This window comes from Juglans regia, chromosome 7, assembly GCF_001411555.2.
Source record: "Juglans regia cultivar Chandler chromosome 7, Walnut 2.0, whole genome shotgun sequence".
NCBI lineage: Eukaryota > Viridiplantae > Streptophyta > Magnoliopsida > Fagales > Juglandaceae > Juglans > Juglans regia.
The window spans coordinates 40,007,064-40,023,209 of NC_049907.1; the positions used below are offsets into that span (position 1 = coordinate 40,007,064).

Here is a 16,146-nt window from a genome sequence, read left to right on the forward strand (position 1 = left end):
CTCGTCGCATATATGTATGTGAATGCTACAAGATCCAAATGGTTGATATAAGAAAATAAAACGAAATTAACCCAGCAAAAATAAAATAAAAAAAGGACCCAGCGTACGTACGTACATTGTTTAAACAATAATTTCTAGGGCTAGCTGTTAATTACTACAATAAAATAACATGTTAAACGTTATTTGCACGAACCGCGATGTGAACTTGAAAGGTATAGTTATTAAACGATGATTTCATATTAATTAATTATTTTTCATAATAAAAAAATTAGTGGGTTTCGGTTTAATTTTTTTTTCAACAATGTGAAGTACTTTACTATGTGGTGAAGGGAAAGTAAGAGATCAAAGGAAAAGCAATTCATGATCATAGTATTTTGAAGGATTTCGCTAAAGATCGATGTATAGGTGCATAATAATCAAAAGAAGCCTAAAGATTACATTCACTTATATACAACCAAAAACTTATTAAGAACAAGACATAAAAAAAAAAAGGTTATAATATAATTACCTCAAAAATTGTGATCTCGAGTACTTTCCCTTCCATTTGTGCCATTTCGGACAAGAATCCCTTTGATCTACTTCTCACTTTCAAAATAGCAATGCTCTTGTATCTTCGTGCAGGAAGACAACTGATCATGGGTAAAATTAGTAATTTCATGAAGTAGATCCATTTTGTCATGGTACTCGTGTATTGAGCTTTTAAAATAAGTCCACCGCTTGTTGTATATAATATGTTATTAATACCATATATGAATCTAACTACTTCACAGATTAAAAAAAAAAAAAAAAAAAGCAGTACTTTCAATATGGATCGTGACCTAGTCGAAGCTCCAAATCCAGTTCATCAGCTTTGTTAACAGCCCTCTTCATTCCATCATCCACCACATGCATGGGGCCAATTTGGAGGCCCAAATCTGCAAGCAAAAGTTCCTGGTTCATACCCCAGGACTGGGACCTCGACGCGAGCACATGATCGCTCTGACGTCGGAAAGCACTAGCTTGTGGGTGTCTAGTGTCTGATGCCGATGGTTGAAAGTGCATATGATAATTCCTTTGCGCCTCAAAAACTGGAAAGTACTTTGCTGGTTCGGTTGAAACCTGTGAAATATATCTAGAAGGGATGTCGTTGTAGTCCTCGTTCGACTTATTTGAAAACGAAGGGCATGCGCGTTGCTTGGCCTTTGCTCGATCTTTGCGGTGGATGTTCATATGCCCTCCCAAGGCCTGCGCGTTAGTGAAGCCCTGCTTGCAGAATGTGCATTCGTAAAAGCGTCTGTTGCCCATGTGGTCTTTGAATTGTTCTAGCCCATCATTCTCTTCGCTTGAAGTTTCCGAGCCTCTTTGTTTTCCGGATTCCATACTCAGGGACCTAGTTGTGGAATATGTTTATGTATATTTAATTAGAAAAGAAGGAAGGAAAAATACAGATTGGGATCACCAGGACAAAGAATTTCGGTATGGAGCAGAATTGATACAGAATTAATGGCAATTAGCTAGAGAGTAGAGATAGCAGGAGAGAGAACGAGAGGGGAAAGTAGGGTTTGGAAGAGAGGAAGAAGGCGTCAAGACTCAAGGGTACTGTGAGGTAGAGACAATTAGAAAACATTGGCTTCGCCAATGTGGTTTTAGTGGATTTACATCAGGGGAGACAGTTTTTGGCGTTTGCATTAGGATCCTTTCACTTAGCCGGCTTTGTAAGAGAGCTATCCTAGACGATCATTATCTTGCTTTCTTTCACATCTTTGATTCAGCTCTGATTTGTGCACTTGCTTCTGTCACAAAGGTTTTCCTGATGCAGTTGTTATTTATACGACTTTGTTCAAATGAATTAGATATCAAGCATTATAAAACATAGGAATATTAATGGTCCCGTCTAGGAGATGCCAAATCAAAATAAAACTAAACATATTGTTCATTAATAATTACTCTTATGCATGGTAAAGGGTGAGATGGGATTGAGAGGTAGGTCTTAGTTCGGACCTTTTAAAATAATGAAAAGAAAAAAAGGGTTGCTCACGCTCTCAAGGAAACTTGTGAAACGACCTAACCATGTTCTGAACTGCCTTGCCAAACTTGGTACTGTTGGTAATGCAGTAGTAGTAGTTCACGTGATAATAATTCTTGCAGTAAAAACGACGTTGATACTAAGAAATGAGAGTACCGAATTGGGCTTGAATCTTGAAACAAACACCACATATATAACTAGTACTGTCCCACAATTTTCTATATGAACCCACTTTCTTTTACCCATTTTGAAACGCTTCTTTTGCTAAGCATTACCCGATTTGATTAATCTATTTGTTGATTAAGATCAGAAAATTGTTTATTTATGACCAGTTATTTCTTACAAATATGACTATTTTTTATTAAAATGAATCTATTTTTATCGTAAATAATCATTCTCTTTATAAATAATCCGTCATAAATACTCATTTTTCTTGTAGTGATATAATCCTGCGAGCCATAAATGAGCTTTCTTAATTAGAGTGTGCGTGCTTTTCTTTGTGGCAAAGCACCATAAATTAAATGGGGCATCTTGTACTCACATTAATGCCTAGTAGATAGGTAGGCATATATATGCCTTGATCTGATTAATTCATCAGTACTAGCCAAGCGCAAGAAAATTCCAACTAAACAACTGGCTCTAGCCAACACGCTAAATCAAGCATAAGATGATGGGAATGGGGGGAGCAGTTCAAAAGGAGTTTTCTTGATTGCAGCCCATTTATTTTTTTAAACTGATAAATGCATGATCTCTACCATACCATATGTCTTGTAGCTAGCGTACGTATAAGTAGTTGTTTTAGCAATATTCAACACGGCACAAAAAGCGCGTGTGTACGTACAATATTGGCATCGAATAATTAATACTTTTGTTTAATTTGACTTTGTCTCTAAATTAAATGATATCAGTGCTTATATTATAACTATAACAAAGTGAGACAAAGTTACACAAATGGCAGAAGGGTGTCAATCATGACAACTACGTGACTGCTGTATTATTGCACTGCCAATTCATTATGAATTGGACACATGAATAACATAAGTTTTAAGAAGGTTCGATCAAGCAACTCTAGTCCAATTTCATTTCTATATATTTCTATATTTTCTAATAGTATAACCAAATAAATAAAGGAAATTAATGTCCGACGAGTTTGTAGTTTAATGGCTTGAAAAACCAAAATCCCAATAAGTAAATTAATGGGGCCAACTGATATGATCTCTTATATATCGTGATTAATATAAAGAATTCTGCTATTTGTAAATTTATCTTATTTTGAGATTTATATATATATAGAATAATTATGAAAAAATTATATTATTGTTTTTTATGCTAATTAATGATGCGACAGACTTTTAGATTAATTATTTATTTTGTGTATTAATAAATTACAAGCTCACAAAATAGACCGGATGAACATATATATATATATATATGCCATATATTAAATTTAGATTCTAGCACTTCATTTTTCTTAATTTATTGTCTACTCCTGCAGCATGAAAGTATGAAACAGCATGCATGAGTAATTAGATCAAATCCTAGCGCTTTTAATGGTCCGAGTTTTTCTTAACCAAAAACGACAATTAGTGCTGTTATTTAAAGTAAAATGAATACCGAAAGAAAATCTCCATATTATTATTATGTAAATCATTGACAAGCCTATATTTCTATCATGCATGGCCCATCGATTTTGAACGTCTGACGTATCTGCATAATAATTACGAGTCTCTTACAGCAATAATATCATAATTAACAACTCTAAATCAAGCGAGACTAATATAAAAAATAGTAATGCAAGATACACAGTTTTAGGGTGTATAAATTATGTGCAGTACTTGATTTTTAAAAAAAAAAGTGAAATCTATTATTAAAAAATAATTTTTTCATAAGAATCTCAAATTTACTTATTTTTTTTTAAAGGAAATGCATAGATGATGCACACCCTAAAACTGTAAATATATTTATCATATATATATATATATATATATATATATGTATGCGTCCGTCTGTATGCATGCGTGTTGTACTTATATATGTACAAGTGATTCTTTCAAGATTTAGCTATGATATATTTAAAAACTGGAATGTTATTGAACAAATGTGTGCACACAAAAGCTCGGTTTTGCATTTCAAAAGTACATGATCTACCCAGAAAACCCGAAATTCTGATACATGCATTGGGGTCGAACCCTGCAAATAACATAAGGATATACAGGTACGTTGGCCTAGTAAATGTTATCTTCATATAAATAATTACTAAAAAATAGTGTGAGAAATTTGAATTTGGTAATGAGGGCTTTTTTGTTTTTAGTTGGGGTGGGGGGGATTTCGGGGGAAACTTGGGGCCGGTTTTGAAACGTTGGATCTGGATCAAAATCCTGGCCTGGGCCTACTGTTGGCTTCTTTCTAGGGTCATATGTTAAGGCCTCCGAATTGCTGCCATCTCTGTACTGAGTGGAATCGAATTAATTGCACTATGCTGCAGTACTGATCATTGGAATAATATCTTTTTGCTTTGCCGAGTCATACATGATATATAACTGGTTTTAGGTTGACAACTTTGTGGGTCTCTTCCCTACAAGTTTCCAAAATATGTCACGATGTTTTGTGGGTTCTATTTTAGCCCTATACCTCAACTGATCTTAGTTGAATTATGGCATCTCAAAGCATGTGTATGTTTCATTTTTTCTAGTGGAAAGTCTTGGGAGATAATTAATTTGTAAGCCCCACCAATAATAGATCAGTCTGTGACTCTGTATTGATACGGAAGAAATAAATGAAAGACCCAAAAAAAAAATAGATGAAAGTTCGTAAAATCTTTTATCTATATATGGTCATGTTATCATGCTAAGGCGCTATACTTTTATGTCATATTATCGATTTGCGAAATCACCTGCAAAGATACTTTTTCTTATATAAGGTATATTATATATATATATATATATATATATATATATATATATATACACACTAGGAAATAGTCCCGGGTGTGTTAGTTCCGGATGCACCTAATATAATTATTTAAATAAAAAAAATAAAAAAGTCAATAACTTATTTGTTTACAAAAAGAAAATATAAGATTAAAGAAAGATTAAAAATTAAGATTAAAAAAAATCTAAATTTCAGCAAAATATAAGCATTGGTCTGCATCTATATTGCATTATCTATTTACTCTCTATATAATAATATAATATTATTAATTTAATAATTTTTTAAAATTTTATTTTTATCACATTTTATAGTTCTACTAATTAAAATATTAATAATAATTATATTCTAATCAAATTAATAATATTCAATATTATTATTAATAATAATTATATTTTATTAAGGGTCTTTTGGTAAAACATGATCTTTTATTAAATTCTATAAGAAAGTTATACATCAAATAGTCAAGAGTCTTAATAATATTTTGATAAAATAATATCTTTCATTAAATTCTATAAGAATATTACACGTTAAATAGTTAAGAATTTTAAGAACTTTTGGATAAATTATATATTGGTGTTGTACAAAGAAAGCTATGCACAAGCAGCTAGGCCGGGCAAGGGAATCATGAGTGCATCAAGGTAATTAATGTGAGCAAAGATGATAATAAGCGCCGACTGGGTTCCTTTTTGCCATACTTTCCCCCCACCTGTCTTCCACTTTCACCAAAAATCTCCCGCAGCTTCCCCTCCCCTCCAAATGTCTCCTCACTTTTCTCTCAACTTTCACCCTCCACGTACCAGCATGTGAGGACCCCATCGGTACTTGCTCTCTCATTCCATTACTTCCATTATTTATTCCCTAACACGTTTTCTTTTAGTAGAAGTTGTATGAATATAAGAAGATGATCAAGTGGTGAGTGCCCCAGCCCAAACAAAAGCCTCATAATAATAGCATATGCATTAAATGAAAAAAAAAAGGACAATGAACCAAAGATCTCGACTTAGGTTCCTTGAGTTTTGCCTAGGAGTAAACCGCAAAAATTAAAAAAAACACATGCATGTTTTCTAACGTCCAAAGAGTTTATTGAAGGGTTTGCGGTAGGAGGCCTCGAGCAATCAGTAAATTAATCATGAGAATTGTGATCAACAATATATTTTGGTACGGCCTTCATTTAAAGATTAATTTTTTCTAACATCTACCTCCAAATCCAAATCCAGAAAAAAACTAGGAACATGACAAAACATCAACTAGCTAGCTAGCTAGCTATGATCGGATTTTCAAGATCTTAGGCGGCATCCCAGAGAATACACTTGCTCTATTTTGCTTTCACCACGCATACTAGTTTTGAGGATGATGAGGAAGCTTCAAGCTACCAATGCCTAACGCGTAGCAATGGAGACATAGCTTTGGAACAGCGACTGAAACTCACATGCGGCTTGTATAGTGCGTGAGCCTAAGGTCTCGTTTATTTTTACAGATGAGATAAAATGAATTGAGATAAAATATTATTAAAATATATATTTTTAATATTATTTTTATTTTAAAATTTTGAAAAAATTTGATTGTTTATTTTATTTTATATGAGAATTTAAAAAAGTTGTAATGATTATATGAAATGAAATGAGATGAAAATGATTATGAAAACAAACGAAACCTTAAGCACTAGTATATATGATCGATAGTAGTTTTTCTAGTCGTGTCTTGAAGATCGACTATTGGTAGTTGTGGTGTCGCATGTATGAATTGTGGATTGCTAGGGGGAATAAATTGGGACTCTTTTGATCTACAGGGAATTTAGGAAGAAATAAGAAAAGAAATCATTAACCTATTGACAAAGGAGAGATGAGAATGAGGCCTGAAAAAGGCAATTAGGATCATGAGGGATCGAGGAGCCTAATAGCCTATATATCCTGCGCTTAGGGGAGATCGAGTAGGGTTTCTAGACCAATTGAAGTATGTATTAATCCAACTCTAGTTATGAAGTCCACGGGATGGAAATAAAGGAATAGAGCTTTCAACGTTCAAGAATCAGGGATCCAAACTGTTATATTTTCAGCCTCTAACAATTAAATACTCAAACAAGAACCAATTAGCGTAGTTGTAATATGCAATTTAATATTGAATATTAGACAACTAAATCCAAGAAAATATGTACTCATGCAAGATCAGAAATAAAAACAACAAGAATAATAAAAGAAATGTAAAATCAACACAGAAAATTACGTGGTTCGACCCTAATGGTCTACATCCACGACAGGAACAGTCTAGGAGTCTTTATTATTGAAGAATGCATCAAAGAACTTGAGTTTTTGATCACTTACAATCATAGATCACTGTACAAAATATTCACTGGCTTCCTCGTATTAAACTTTAACGAAACCATACCATCTTGTATACTTGATCATCTCCTCAAGCTTCAAATTTCATCTTGAAAAAACTAGGGTTTGAAAAAATCCCTTCGTTTCTCTCCAGAACAGCGTGCGGCCTTCGAATGAAAGGTAAAGTTCTTTTTCCTTCTGCTTCTCTTTCCGTCCCGTAGGCTATAGCCTTTTATATATAAACTCAAATATTACAAGTTTGCCATCACTCAATATTACAAGTTTGCCATCACTCAATATTACAACTTTGCCATTAATCAATTTACAAAAAATGCAATTAATGAAAATACAAACTTAAAACTTGACACATCTTCAACAAATCTCCACCTTGACAAGTCTTTTATCCTTGCAAAATGATCTTCTCCTTCCTCTAGACTGTTCCTGCAAAGTAATCCGAGCTCTAATAGCTCCCCATATTAATCAAATTTAGGCAATGCCTAAACTTGGTAGCTGGTAGGGATTTTGTCATCATATCAGAAGGGTTTTCCTCAGTTGGAACCTTTTCTACTTTAACCTCTCCAGAAGCTATTACATCTCTCACAAAATAAAGTCGAATGTCTATATGTTTAGACCTTTCATGGTATACTGAATTCTTGGCAAGATGTATAGTACTTTGGTTATCACAGTGAACTGTGATAGCCCCTTTAAATATGCCTAACTCATGTGAAAAACCCTTTAACCACATAGCCTCCTTTATTGCTTCTGTCATAGCAATATATTCAGCTTCAGTTGTTGATAAAGCAACTACAGATTGTAAATTAGCTTTCCAACTAATAGCCCCTCCAAATGCTATAAATACATACCCAGTCAAAGACTTTCTGGTATCCAAATTAGCAGCATAGTCAGAATCCACAAATCCCTCTAACTCATTCCCCTGTTGCACATCCCCTCTAAACCTCAAATCCAGACACTGAGTTCCAATTAAATACTGTAATACCCACTTCATAGCCTGCCAATGTGGCTTCCCAGGGTTACTCATAAACCTACTTACCATGCTAACAGCATAGGTTAAATCAAGTCTAGAGCACACCATAGCATACATGATGCTTCCCACCATGCTTGCATAGGGTATATCTTGCATAAATCTAATGTCTTCCTCGGTTTTGGGGGCTTGATTTATGGACAGTTTTGAATGTTGTCCTATTGGAGTGCTAACAGATTTTAAATTAGACATGCCAAACCTGTTGAGGATCTTGGTGATATAGTTTTTCTGAGATAGATAGAGAAGTCTTCTTTTCCTATCTCTAATTATTTCCATACCTAATATCATCTTAGCTGGTCCAAGTTCCTTCATCTCAAATTCTGTTTTCAGTATACACTTGACTTCCTCAATTAGATCGGCATCCCTACATGCTATAAGCATATCATCTACATACAAGAGTAAGTAGATAATGTGGTCCCCGGAATGCCTAAAGTACACACAACTATCATAATGACTCATTTTAAAACCATTGTCCAACATATGAGAGTCAAATCTTTTGTACCATTGCCTTGGGGATTGCTTAAGTCCATACAATGATTTTTTAAGTAAACAGACATGATCAATGTTGGACTCATTTACATAACCCTCAGGGGGTTGCATGTAAATAGTCTCATCTAGTTCACCGTGCAAGAAAGCTGTTTTTACATCTAATTGCTCCAAATGTAAATCTTCATAAGCAGTATAGGATAGAATTAACCTTATTGAACTGTGTTTAACAACAGGTGAAAAAATTTCATTAAAATCTATCCCTTCCCTTTGAGTGAAACCCTTTGCTACCAACCTAGCTTTATACCTAGGACCCTCAACTCCCGGTATGCCTTCTTTCCTTTTGTAGATCCATTTAGACCCTACCAGCTTAGCCTTTTCAGGCTTAACAACCATTTCCCAAGTATGATTCTTTTTCAAAGAATCCATTTCCTCATCCATGGCCTGTACCCATTTATGAGACTCAATACTTTCCATGACTTCCTTGTAGGATCTAGGATCCATTTCTATAACTTCATTTGCTACGGTCAAAGCATAAACAGTCATTTCAGCTTGACCATACCTCTTGGGGGGTTTTATAACCCTCATTTTTCTATCCCTGACCAAGTTGTATGAACTAACTCCACCTTGGTCCTCATCACCTAAAGTGGAAGTTTGAGTCTCAGCATCCTGGCCTTCTAATTTTCTCAAATTATTGTCAGGTTGCTCCACCTCAAGATCTATCTTCTCTGGGTTAGTATCTTGAGTGGGTTCAAGTATTTTAGTTTTAACCCGAGCCATTTCATGTTCATTAAAGACCACATCTCTACTAATGATACACTTTTGTATCCCTGGCTCATCAATCCATAACTTGTACCCTTTTACTCCCTCAGGGTACCCTACAAAGATACACTTCATAGCTCTTGGTTCCAGTTTGTTAGTTCGGGTGTGAGCATACGCAACACACCCAAACACCCTCAAGTAGTCATAGTTAGAAGGTTTTCCAGTCCACATTTCTTGAGGAGTCTTAAACCCTATGGCTGAAGAAGGACTCCTATTAATTAAATGGACTGCAGTTGTGGCAGCTTCAGCCCAAAAAGACTTAGGAAGTCCTGAGTTTGATAGTAAACATCTAATCCTCTCCAATATGGTCCTATTCATCCTCTCGGCTAGACCATTCTGTTGAGGGGTTTCCCTTACTGTTTTATGCCTAGCCATACCCTCCTTCTTACAAAACTGATTGAATTCACTTGAGAGATACTCAAGCCCATTATCAGTTCTTAATTTCTTAATCTTCCTTCCTACTTGAGTTTCTACCAATTTCTTCCATTCCTTGAACTTTTCAAAAGTGTCACTCTTATTTTTAAGAATGTACAGCCACACTTTTCTGGAATAGTCATCAATTATAGAGAGGAAATAACTTCCCCTTCCATGTGAGTTGACCCTAGCTGGACCCCAAAGGTCCGAGTGCACATAGTCCAGGATTTGTTTTGTAGTATGAGTGGCTGTTTTAAAGCTTACCCTTTTGGCTTTCCCAAGAATACAATCCTCACAAAAAGGTAAATTTTTCAGCTTTTTCTCACCTAGCAACCCTTGTTTATGGAGTTCTAAAAGTCCCTTATGACTCACGTGACCTAACCTTTTGTGCCATAGAACAACTCTATCCTCACCCTTCTCAAGGATAGATAAAACCTCACCTATAACAATTTTCCCAATGAGGGTATACAAGCCATTTTTAATGACTCATTTCATCACGATAAGTGAACCCTTAGCAACCCTCAAAGATCCAGATTCAGATCTAAAAGTGTACCCGGATTGGTCTAACACACCTAGTGAGATTAGGTTCCTTTTTAATTCAGGTATGTATCTAACCTCAGTTAAGAGTCTTTCAATACCATCATGGAGCCTTAGTCTCACCGACCCTATACCCTGGATTTTACAAGACTTATTGTTGCCAAGTATCACAAACCCCCCATCTAAACTAGTAAAAGTTTCAAACCATGTTTTATTAGGACACATGTGAAAAGAACATCCTGAGTCAAGGACCCATTCTTTTCCTGAATCAATCTCAGACACGTTTAGAACCTCGGCACTCTCATACCCATCACTCACAACCGAGGCATCCCCCTCCTCCTTAGACCCATTTCCTGTGTAAGGTCTCTTATTGGGGCAATCTCTTTTGAAATACCCCTCTTTGTGACATAAGAAGCATTTTAATTGCTTCCCTTTAGACTTAGACCTACCCCTCACATTGTTTTTACTATTCTTTCCCTTTTGACCTCTTTTTTCAGCTCTCCCTCTCACAGTCAAGCCCTCCCCAACTTCAAATTTTATTTCAGACATGGCTTGTAATTCCCTAGAGTGTAATACGGCCTGAACCTCATCTAAGGTCAGTGTTTCCCTTCCATACATCATGGTCTCTTTCAAACTAGCATAAGAATTATCCAGAGAACTCAATAATAAAATTGCTTGATCTTCATCGTCAATTTTAATATCAATATTAGCCAAATCTAAAATAATTTTATTGAAAGCATCGAGATAGTCATAAATCGATATACCTGCGGACATCTTGAATGTGTAGAGTTTTGTTTTCTTGTGCAGTCGGTTGGCCAGAGATTTTGTCATGTAGAGGCTCTCTAATTTCAGCCAGATTCTAGCAGCGGTGTCTTCGTTGGCTACCTCCCTCAGAACTTTGTCTCTGAGAGAAAGAATGAGTGTGCTGTGAGCCTTCCTCAAGATTTCTCTCTTATCCTTCTCTTCAACAATTTCCATTTTCTTTCCTCCAAGAAGAGCTTCTTGGAGACCCTGTTAAGTGAGAAGGGCTTTCATCTTGATCATCCACAGCCCAAAGTCATTTTTTCCATCGAACTTTTCGATATCGAACCTTGCAGTCCCCATCGAACCAAAGCTCTTGATACCACTTGTTATATTTTCAACCTCTCACAATTAAATACTCAAACAAGAACCAATTAGCGTAGTTGTAATATGCAATTTAATATTGAATATTAGACAACCAAATCCAAGAAAATATGTACTCATGCAAGATCAGAAATAAAAACAACAAGAATAATAAAAGAAATGCAAAATCAACACAGGAAATTACGTGGTTCAACTCTAATGGTCTACATCCACTGCAGGAACAGTCTAGGAGTCTTTATTATTGAAGAATGCATCAAAGAACTTGAGTTTTTGATCACTTACAATCATAGATCACTGTACAAAATATTCACTGGCTTCCTCGTATTAAACTTTAATGAAACCATACCATCTTGTATACTTGATCATCTCCTCAAGCTTCAAATTTCATCTTGAAAAAATTAGGGTTTGAAAAAATCCCTTCGTTTCTCTCCAGAGCAGCGTGCGGCGTCGAATGAAAGGTAAAGTTCTTTTTCCTTCTGCTTCTCTTTCCGTCCCGTAGGCTATAGCCTTTTATATATAAACTCAAATATTACAAGTTTGCCATCACTCAATATTACAAGTTTGCCATCACTCAATATTACAACTTTGCCATTAATCAATTTACAAAAAATGCAATTAATGAGAATACAAACTTAAAACTTGACACATCTTCATCTGTGAGAAGCCGAAGGGTCTCGCACTAGCTGACGCACCTGATCATCTGTGAGACCATCATCAGGTAGATCATCATCCTCACTACCATCTGAACTAGCATCCGACTCTACATTCGGGGCTAACGTGGAGGATGCGGCCAGTGTGTTGGAATCAGATTGTATAGCTGCTACAGAATATGCGTCGGCCACGCACGGGATGTCGAGGAACTCAACAATAATGTGAGGAGGGAAATTAATACTCACTCCTCGGACCAATAAGGTGTAGAACAGAGCATCAGCGCTATCCTCTCTCATGGCATGGTAAAACTCATCGACCATCTCTGGATATGCAGTCCCCCGCTGCTGATAGATCTGTATCCATCTCAGCCATGACCTTAAAAACCCAATCTAGATGTTATCCTTTGTTTTAATCGGTAGAAATGATTAAGGAGTGAAACTCAATCATTTCTACCGATTATTTTGATTTTTTTTTCTACGGAATACACCAAAATGAGGGATTTCGAATTCAAAATCCATACCCGCTAAACACAACCCATTCGAACATAAAAGCAAACAATAGATGTGGAGACTTGACCCATACTTATTAGAAGTTCAAATATGGGGTTGCTAGGGTGGTTGAGTGGCTGTTTTCGCAGCGGCGATAAGGGGCGAATCAATTTCTCACAACGACTGCTGGTTTGAACTGGATATTTTTGTTTCATTGTATTCGAACTGAGTCTATAATGATCGTGGCATCTCATTTGAACTGGATAAATATCCATTCGAACGGTTATTATACTAATATATTTCTAATTATATTACTAATAGTAATATATAATAATACTAATATTACAAAGTACAAAAGTATAAAAATAAAACTAATAATAGTATTATAATACTTTTAATTAATATATTTTGTATATTATTTGTAAATATATTTATTCTATTATACTAAGTACATACTAAGTATTTAGTATAATTACAATGGCTTAATTATATAGCTACTATATATAAGTTATGATAACTATGTTCGTATAGTTTATATAATATTATAACACTAACTATAATTACTAGTTATATAATTACTATAGCTGTTATAAGTTATGATAACTATGCAAGTTAATATAATTAATATATATAGTAGTTATTAGTTATATAGCTACTATAGTGTAAGTATTATATATATTTACTGTATAGCTATATCTATTATAAGTTATTATTGCTGTACAAGTTAATATAATTAATATATATATAGTACTTATTAGATATATATTTACTATATATTTCTCATAGTACTTGGTCTATCATATTAATGCCTTATAACTTACCACCTTAGAAGTGTATGAAGGATCCGTATTTTATGATGACTCTACTGATACCAGGGCTAAGGTCACCAGAGAATGAATTAGATGTATATCTGCAACCATTGATTACAGAGTTGAAAGAGTTGTGGGATCAGGGTGTCAGTACATATGATACGGCCTCGTTGGGGGAGTTCAAGATGCATGCTGCAGTGATGTGGACAATAAATGATTTTCTAGTATATGAAAATTTTTCTGGGTAGAATACAAAAGGTAAAATGGCTTGTCATGTTTGCAATAAAGATACACAATTTCAGTAGTTGAGTCATGATAGGAAATTATGTTTTATGGGACATCGTCGTTATTTACCACATAATCATAGACAACGTTCAAATAGAGTAATGTTTGATGGAAGGGTTGAGCATATGGCATCACCGTCAGAGTTGTCTGGGAATGATATTATCGCGCAGTTGGGATGTTTCAGAAAACAGATTTGGGAAATATACAAGAGTTCGAAAGAGAAAACGACAAGCAGTGGAGTTGAATTGGACAAAAAAAAGTAGTTTCTTTGAATTGTCATACTGGTCTACCTTGACATTGCGCCACAATCTAGATGTTATGCACATTGAGAAAAATATATATGAAAATATATTGGACACTCTGATGTCAATAGAAAGGAAGACAAAAGTTACAACTAACTTTCATAAAGACTTAAAGGAGCTGGAGATAAGACCAGAGTTGTATTTGCAAGATAATGAGTCATCAACTTATATGGCCATTGGATGGTATACACTTTCAAATGATGAGAGAAAGAAATTTTGTGATTGATTTATGACAATAAAATTACCCGATGACCATGCTTCAAACATGACATTATGTGTTCGAACACATGATTAGAAGATAACTGGTCTTAAAAGTCATGACTGTCATATATTTCTTCTGTGTTTATTGCCGGTTGGTATGCGTTGAAAGATTACTCTAGATGTTTGTACAGCTTTCACAGAATTAGAGGGATTTTTTAAAGACATTTGTAGTAGAACATTGAAAGTTGATGCATTGTTAAAAATGGAAGCTGCCATTGCAGTAATATTGTGCAAATTGGAGAGTTTGTACCCGTCTTCATTCTTTGATGTAATGGTTCATTTGGCTATGCACTTACCTCGTGAGGCTTTAGTCGCTAGCCTGGTTCAGTATAGATGGATGTATCTTATTGAACAGTTTTTGAGAAAACTTAAGCGAACTGTGGGGAATAAAGCTTGTTTAGAAGGTTCGATTGCAGAGTCATATATTGATAATGAGTGGCATACCTTTTGTTCAATGTATTTTCGTGGGGTTGATACTAGATTTACAAGACCAGAACGAAATTATGAAGGTGGACGAGAGATGGGAGTCTCATCGACATTTACTATTTTTTCTAGGACCTTGCGTCCCATAGGCGCACAAGGGGCTACAACCTGTGTGGGCGAAAATTTGAAAGAGCTCGATGGTATGTCTTGAATAACAACTATGCAGAAATTGATCACTACTTGAGGTTAGTGATGATCCTCTAAATCAATATTATTTTTAAGTTTATGTATAATAATATAGTATAACTTCATACAAATTAACCATTAACATGAATATGCGCAACAAACATATACAACTATTTCGCTGGAATGGTGTAATTAATGTAGAAAAGACGCACGAAGATAAATTTATCTCGTGGTTTGAACATACGGTATTACTGTTAAACTCAATTGAATAATACGAACTTCATACCACTAAACTCCATTTTTTTCTATATAATAATATTTATTGATATAGGTTATATCGAAATATGGTGAAAATTTAGAAGAAATCTCACCAGAACTGTATGCTCTAGCATGTGGTCCATCCAGACGGACCATCAAGTACTCAAGATGCTTAGTGCGTGTATATAAATTTCACACAACTGATAGAGAACGATATAGGAAAAGTCAAAATTGTGGGGTCATAGTCGAAGGAAGCCACTAAACTCCATTCATTCTCGCTTGCCAAGCAAATCAAGTTTTTTATGTAGATGATTCGGAATACAGAAACCCATGGCAAGTAGTTGAGAAATTTGCACCAAGAAATGTATATTATTACATTCCAGAGGCAGAGGAACCACATGAAGAAATTGATAGTCTAGCAAATGAAGAAGCATATTAAGAAAACAAAGTTGGCATCAATCTATTTGTTGATCTAAGACAATATGATATGGTCTCATTGCATAGAGAAGATATTCAACCTGAAGTAATTGAGGGTGAAATATTGGAAGAAGATGAATCAACTAAAGTGTCTTGTGAGGATGAGTGCGACTGGTCCATCAAAACGGATAGTGAATAAATTTCAAATATGAATTTTGGTAAGTATTATTCTTATAAATATCTATAACGTTTGTTTGAATAATAATTTGTTACAATTTCTAAATAGATATGCCTCCCAAACACAAAGCAACACGTGTGCCATCCCCATCCATTACTGACTTCCCATGTGGTTCACCTACCATTAATAGTGAGTCAACATCACAAAG

At 34.9% G+C, this 16,146-nt stretch overlaps 1 protein-coding gene across 1 annotated transcript; it reads right to left on the reverse strand.

Annotated features, from left to right (window-relative positions):
• Window positions 1-801: 801 nt before the first annotated feature.
• On the reverse strand, window positions 802-1,359 carry LOC109006701 (transcriptional regulator SUPERMAN-like). Its single transcript, XM_018986074.1, has one exon. It carries the CDS (start codon window positions 1,357-1,359, stop codon window positions 802-804), a length of 558 nt encoding a protein of 185 aa, XP_018841619.1.
• Between the last annotated feature and the right edge of the window lie 14,787 nt (window positions 1,360-16,146).

Excerpts from the sequence above, each read along its gene's own strand:
- LOC109006701 (XM_018986074.1), bottom strand. The coding sequence starts at position 1,359 with ATGGAATCCGGAAAACAAAGAGGCTCGGAAACTTCAAGCGAAGAGAAT.